Source organism: Neomonachus schauinslandi, chromosome 6, assembly GCF_002201575.2.
Source record: "Neomonachus schauinslandi chromosome 6, ASM220157v2, whole genome shotgun sequence".
Lineage (NCBI taxonomy): Eukaryota > Metazoa > Chordata > Mammalia > Carnivora > Phocidae > Neomonachus > Neomonachus schauinslandi.
In genome coordinates, this window is record NC_058408.1 from 592712 (window position 1) to 599409 (window position 6698).

The window sequence follows — 6698 nt, forward strand, 5'->3', positions numbered from 1 at the left end:
GGCTCTCAGCTGTGCTGTGTGGTAGGGGTGGGGAGCTGTGGGGTGGACAAGTGACCTCTCCTCCATCATAGGTGGCTGGGGAGTTGGGACAAGGGCTTCCTTGCTCTCAAAGACAGCTTCCCAAATTGAGGTATTCATGGGATCAATGAAAATGAAATCACCATGTGATCACTCCTCTCCAAGAGGCCATAATTCTCTCCAGAGAGAGTAGCCTTTTCTCAGCAGTGTAGGTGGGGGTGGAGGGAGAAGGTGGAATTGAAAGTGGGTAGAACTCATTCACAGTCTTATCTTCCAAAGGTATCCTGCCATCTTTACATTGCTACCCTGTTTAAAGGTTGAAGAGGCTTTTTTACCTGTCCCAGGTGCTCTAGCAGCTGTAGAAACCAAATCTTCTGTGGTTGGGAAGTAAACTTCAGAGTAGTTTCTAAACAAGGGGAATGGGAGAGCAAGACAGCTTCCAGATCTCCACCTGAAGATGTTACAGATTTGTCCCACTAACTAGACACCTTTTTCCTCCTCATCGTCGTCCCATTCCCTGCAGACGGGCAGCGGGCAACGTAGCCAGACCAGCTCCATCCCGCAGAAGCCCCAGACCAACAAGTCTGCCTACAACAGCTACAGCTGGGGGGCCAACTGAGGCCCTGACCCTCTTCTTCTCCCGGTCCCATCTTCTGAGAGGGCTTCTCAGCCTGGCAACTACGGAAACAGCATCAAAGAGAGAAAGGAATGGGGGGGGGTCCGCTGCCCCCCCCACCCCCAGCGGCCCACCCCATGCCTCAGCTTCATGTCTGTCCCGTTCCCATACCATCCCCACTCTGTTGTATGTATTATAGGATTTGTATTTTCTTTTTTTTTTCCTCCTTTCCTCTCCTCCTCCTCCCTTGCATTCAAGATTATGAAACTTTGCTGTGGGCCCTGCCTTCCTTCTCCTCCTCCTGTTCACCCTGGTGGTGTATGCGTGAGGTGGGTGGGGGGGACCCCCAAATATATATCAGCCCAACAGCCCTGTCTCCTCCTTTATTATTAGGAAACAAAACAACAACAAAAAATGGCGTCATGAATATGAACAGCATTGTCAGATGAATTAGTTGAAGTGTTTTTTTTTTTTTGTACTGTGTCCTCAAATTTAATGGATTAATGTGTCTTGTATATATAAAAAGAAAACCTCTACCTTCAGCGTCTGCCCATTCTTGATCCGTCTAGGACAGTCTCGTCAACAGCTTGGTGAATGATTATTCTGTACCGCTGGGCCCCTGGGGGGCTCTGAAGGCGATGGAATAGAAGGCAGTGGAATAAAAGGAGCTCTTTGCCCTTAATGTGCCGCCGGTATCTTGCCCTATGGGAATTCCCTTTCCTCCTCCCCCAGGGCTTTCACAGCCTACAAAGGACCGCTGCAAATTTTCATTTCCTCCAGAAACTGCTCCACCTGCAGCAGATTTCGGGCTGTGAAGGGAGTGGACAGCAGACAGCGGGTGGAAAGGGAGAAGATTAAGCAGGAGCTGGAAGACATGGCTTTGGAGAGTCGACGTGTAATGTAGACGGGTCCAGGCAAATGAACTGGAAAGGAGGGAGGGTAACCTGCGGTCGGCTGGGGGTCGACCACAGCAGTTCTTGCTTCTGGGTGCTTCGTGTGCGTGGCTACTGCCACCCCCTTGAAAAGGAGGGGTCTGGAGACCAAGGCCGGGGGCGGATGGGGGTACAGGGACCGAGAGGCTTGGCAGTCAGGGACAAGCAAAGGGTATTACTTACAGCTCCAAACGCCTCCTCCCCCCGCAAGACTTCCCCGGGCTTCCCTGGCTCTCACCGAGCCTCCGCCCTGCAAGCCGCAGAGCCTGCCCAGACAGCGGTCAGGACTCCGCTGCGGGTACGACACGCCCGAGCCGGAGGGCGCGGAGCCCCCGCATCCCCGACCCGGGAATTCAAACGCCGAGCTCGTGGGCGGGCGCGGCTGCGCGGAGGCTGCCCCCTGGCGGCGGCGGCCGGTCCCACGCGGCCTCACGACCTCGAAGCCCCTGCGGCACCGGCTGGCGGGGGGAAGGGGTCGGCTGAGGAGGCGGGCGATCCGGGCGGCGGCAAGTCGCGGGCGCCCGCCCACCGCCCTCGCGCCTGGCCCGCGGCTCGGGACGGGGCGATGCGCCCCGCCCGCGTCGTGCTGACGGTCCTTTTACGACAGCGTGCCGGGTCGCAGGCCTGCCTTCCGGCAGGTGGCCCGACGCTTCGCTCCGTTTCCGGCTGCGCAGCGCAGGCCGCCGCCGGGCGCGAATGGGCTTCGGTGGGGTCCGCGGGTTCGAGTCCCAAAACGGGGATGAGCCTGTTTGATCTCTTTCGGGGCTTTTTCGGCTTTTCTGGACCTCGGAGGTTAGAGTGGGTCGGGATCGGACGAGGGTGGGGCCTTCTGAGGGGAGCTTGACCCCTGACACCCAGTTCTTGGGAAGCCATCCTCTTCGTCGCTCCTTCACCTGCTGCGGAGAGGACGGAAGTCAGCACCCTGAGCGCTCACCCCGCGGCAGTAACCTGGGCGGCCGCGGAGAGGAGGACTAACAGCAGTTTAAGCCTTTCTCCAGTCTGGGGTGATGCAACGGGGGCCCGGGCGGGGAAGACAGTGGGGCTGTGGGCGCGGGGACAGGGCGGGCGGGGGACGCGGGGAGCCGCGCGGTGAGGACCGTTTGATAAAGGCGAAAACACAGCACGGACCCCACGGCCCGCCTCTCAGCCGCACCTCGGTTTTCCAGACCCCGCCTGCCCTTGGCCCGCTCTAAACCTGGGAGCGGATTGTATGGTTTAAGGTGGTGCTGACGTTGTGGTCAAATCTGCCTTCACCCCCAGCCACAGAGAGCCCTTTTTTGGAGGGATGACTCGAGATGAAGATGAGGACGATGAGGACGAGGAAGAAGAAGCCGCGTGGGGCCGTGGGAGCTCGAGGTTTGAGGGCCCCCAGCCCCCCGAGGAATTTGGCTTTGGCTTCAGCTTCAGCCCAGGAGGAGGGATGCGTTTCCATGATAACTTCGGCTTCGATGACCTAATTCGGGATTTCAGTAGCATCTTCAGCGAGATGGGGACCTGGACCTTGCCTTCCCGCCCTCCTGGTGTGTGGCTGTCCCTGGACAACCTGTGGTTTCTGCTGGGTTGGTGGGTGAAATTAGGAGCCTGAAGAGGGTAGTTGGGGGGTGGGAAGTGTGAGAAGACTGCTGCTATCAATAAGGTTGTAAAGAGCCCAAGTCCTCCCCACCCCCAGCATCCATCTGGCCTCTTTCTGCAGAACTTCCAGGTCCTGGTCCTGAGTCAGAGACACCTGGTGAGAGACGACGGGAGGGACAGACACTTCGGGACTCAATGCTTAAGTATCCAGACAGTCACCAGCCCCGGATCTTTGGGGGTGTCTTGGAGAGTGATGCAAGAAGTGAATCCCCCAAACCAGCACCAGACTGGGGCTCCCAGAGACCTTTTGGTGTGGTGAGTGCTTCTGGGTCCAAAGTGAGAGCCTGTGGGCGACAACTAATAGAGCACAGACTGGAGGCTTGTCAGAATCTAACAGACAGGGGTTGGGATCCTAGGCTCTCCACTTACTGTTATCTGTTTTCTGTATTAAGCTTCTTGTAGGATTTGGTGGGGGTGGGGCCCAGGGATGGGAGTTCTGCTTTTTCTTTAAAAAAAAAAAAATCAGGGGTGCCTGGGTGGCTCAGTCGTTAAGCGTCTGCCTTCGGCCCGGGTCATGATCCCAGGGTCCTGGGATGGAGCCCCGCATCGGGCTCCCTGCTCCGCGGGAAGCCTGCTTCTCCCTCTCCCACTCCCCCTGCTTGTGTTCCTCTCTCGCTGTATCTCTCTCTGTCAAATAAAATCTTTAAAAAAACAAAAAACAAATACTGTATGGTTCCATTACATGAGGTACCTAGAATAGGCACATTCATAGACACAGAAAATAGAAGAGGTTACCAGGAGCTGGGAAGATGGGGAAAGGGGGAGTTATTGTTTAAGAGATACAGTATTTCTTTGGAAAATAAAAAAGTCCCAGAAATGCAGGGGCGCCTGGGTGGCTCAGTCGTTAAGCGTCTGCCTTCGGCTCAGGTCATGATCTCAGGGTCTTGGGATCGAGCCCCGCGTCGGGCTCCCTGCTCCGCGGGAAGCCTGCTTCTCCCTCTCCCACTCCCCCTGCTTGTGTTCCCTCTCTCACTGTGTCTCTCTCTGTCAAATAAATAAATAAAATCTTAAAAAAAAAATCACTGGGGCGCTTGGGTGGCTCAGATGGTTAAGCGTCTGCCTTCAGCTCAGGTCATGATCCCGGGGTCCTGGGATCGAGTCCCACATCGGGCTCCCTGCTCAGCGGGGAGCCTGCTTCTCCCTCTCCCTCTGCCCCTCCCCCTCACTCATGCACACTCGCGCATGCTCGCTCTCTCTCAAATAAAATCTTTTTAAAAAAATCACCGGTCTTTATGATTCTGGGACAAGGCAGATTGTTGGGTGGGATAGAAAGTGTCATTTCAGGGACACCTGGGTGGCTCAGTCGGTGATGCGTCTGCTTTCGCCTCAGGTCATGATCTCTGGGTCCTGGGATTGAGCCATGCAGCGGGCTCTCTGCTCAGCGGGGAGTCTGCTTCTCTGTCTCCCTCTGCCCTTTCTCCTTCTCATACTCACTCTCTTTCTCTATCTCAAATAAATAAAATCTTAAAAAAAAGAAAAGTGTCAGTTCAGGAGAGCCTTTTGATAGAAGTATAGATAAAATAGGTGAGAAGGGGGAAGGGTGAGTACAGAAAGCTATTCTGAGTGGAATTATCTCTCCCGGGGAAAGGTAGTTTTGGATCTTGGGAATACTTTCGATACAGACTGAAAGGTATCATCTCACCTACTTTGCCTTCTTCTACAGTTTGATGATGTGTGGCCTATGACCCCCCGTTCTAGAGCCAGAGAAGACAATGGTGAGTCTGGTGGGAGTGGCCATTTAATGTGCCCTCTGTTCTCCCTCCCTGAAGTTTCTTGTCACACCTGGCCCCTGCTTTTCTTTGGACTCTTGATTTCGTGTTTCCTCTCTCTGCCCTTCTAGATCTTGATTCCCAGGTTTCCCAGGAGGGCCTCGGCCCAGTTCTGCAGCCCCAGCCCAAATCTTATTTCAAGAGCGTCTCTGTGACCAAGATCACTAAGCCAGATGGGGTGAGTTGGAAGAGAGGGGTAGAAGGAACTGTGGCCAGAGGATGCCATGGAGAGAGCAGTCTAGGTAAAGAAACCAGTGAACTCACCTTTATTGATGTTAGAGATATGGTTCGGGCTTCTCCTTGTAGACAGTAGAGGAGCACCGGACTGTGGTGGACAGTGAGGGCCGGACAGAGACCACAGTAACCCATCAAGAAGCAGATGGCAGTCCCAGAGATGGTAAGTAAAGTCTGTGAATCAAAGGGATCCATCTCTTGTTTCCTTGGGAAAGGGGAACCCGTAGTTTTCTACTCTTTAAATTATTCCTCTCCTTGTCCTTTGTTCATTCTCTTTGATTTAGTGTGTCTATGTGTATCACTTTTTTCCTTAGATCCAGAATCACCAACACCTCCAGCCCTGGATGATGCCTATTCCATCCTGGATTTATTCCTAGGACGTTGGTTCCGGTCCCGGTAGCCTTGTTAACCCTCAGAGGCCTTCAGATTCTGTCCACCCTTTGCTCACCATCTGTGGGCTTACCTTCTGCTCCTGCCACCTCAGGGCCTTGGGTGTGTGAAACAGTGAGTTGGGGGTATGTCAGTATGTGACTCACCCAAACTGACTAATAAAACGTTTATTTATGCTAATTCCTTGGTCTTGGTTTTGTCTAGGCTGTTCCACTTTCTAGTACCATCCAGGGCTTCCCAGATTATTTCGGCCCACAGTGTTCTTATTTCTTAATTTTGTGTTCCACTTCCAAAACCTGATTTGATCGAGAGGGTCAGGTACCAGTAGAAAATGATTATTCTTACAGCGGGGATAACTAGAGACAATTCCAGGAAAATTTCTACACAAGGATACATTGGATTCTAAAAAGAGGAAGGGGCGCCTGGGTGGCTCAGTCGTTAAGCGTCTGCCTTCGGCTCAGGTCATGATCTCAGGGTCCTGGGATCGAGCCCCACGTCGGTCTCCCTGCTCAGCGAGGAGCCTGCTTCTCCCTCTACCCCCCCCCCGCTCATGCTTGCATGCTCTCTCTCTCTCAAATAAATAAATAAATCTTCTAAAAAAAATAACAACACGGGACGCCTGGGTGGCTCAGTCGGTTAAGCGTCTGCCTTCGGCTCAGGTCATGATCCCAGGGTCCTGGGATCGAGTCCCACATCGGGCTCCCTGCTCCGCGGGGAGCCTGCTTCTCCCTCTGCCTCTGTCTCTGTCTCTCATGAATAAATAAATAAAAAAAAATAATTAAAATAAATAAATAAATAAATAGATAAAATAACAACAAACTTTAGCGCTGTGGCTGAGAGTGGCAGATCTTGCATGTTCATTTACCTCTGTTTCCTTGAAATGACTCAAATGACAACGGATTTTTCTAAGGAAGCCTATCATAAGAACAAAGAAGAAAAGATATAGTAATGAAATTTTGTATTTTCATTCTCTTTATTATATCTTTTCATGAACAGAAGTTGATTTACTGTAGCCAAGTTTATATTTTTCTTTATGGTTAGTGCTCTTTATATCTTTTAGGAATCTCCCCAACCCAAGGTTAAAAGGATGCTGTCCTTTATTTATCC

At 52.8% G+C, this 6698-nt stretch overlaps 2 protein-coding genes across 11 annotated transcripts in view; both read left to right on the plus strand.

Annotated features, from left to right (window-relative positions):
• The window catches only part of UBAP2L (ubiquitin associated protein 2 like), a 42457-nt gene extending 41295 nt beyond the window's left edge, over positions 1 to 1162 (plus strand). For all 7 annotated transcript variants that reach the window (XM_021682177.1, XM_021682179.1, XM_021682180.1 and 4 more), the window contains one exon: positions 542 to 1162. In XM_021682177.1, the coding sequence (XP_021537852.1) occupies positions 542 to 637 (96 nt within the window). In that variant the 3' untranslated portion in view covers positions 638 to 1162. The remainder of the gene's footprint in view (positions 1 to 541) is intronic.
• Positions 1163 to 2217: 1055 nt separating this feature from the next.
• On the plus strand, positions 2218 to 5771 carry HAX1 (HCLS1 associated protein X-1). 4 transcript variants are annotated; one of them, XM_021682014.1, is made up of 7 exons: positions 2218 to 2358; positions 2827 to 3086; positions 3260 to 3453; positions 4862 to 4913; positions 5039 to 5145; positions 5274 to 5364; positions 5516 to 5771. In XM_021682014.1, the coding sequence occupies exons 1-7, from the start codon at positions 2306 to 2308 to the stop codon at positions 5599 to 5601; spliced, it is 843 nt and encodes a 280-aa protein (XP_021537689.1). In that variant the 5' UTR covers positions 2218 to 2305; the 3' UTR covers positions 5602 to 5771. The 4 variants fall into 4 exon arrangements, with proteins under 4 accessions (XP_021537689.1, XP_044772176.1, XP_044772177.1 ...); XM_044916241.1 differs by having other exon boundaries at positions 2235 to 2358; positions 5039 to 5149; positions 5278 to 5364; XM_044916242.1 differs by having other exon boundaries at positions 2235 to 2358; positions 2968 to 3086; positions 5039 to 5149; positions 5278 to 5364.
• The last annotated feature ends 927 nt before the right edge of the window (positions 5772 to 6698 follow it).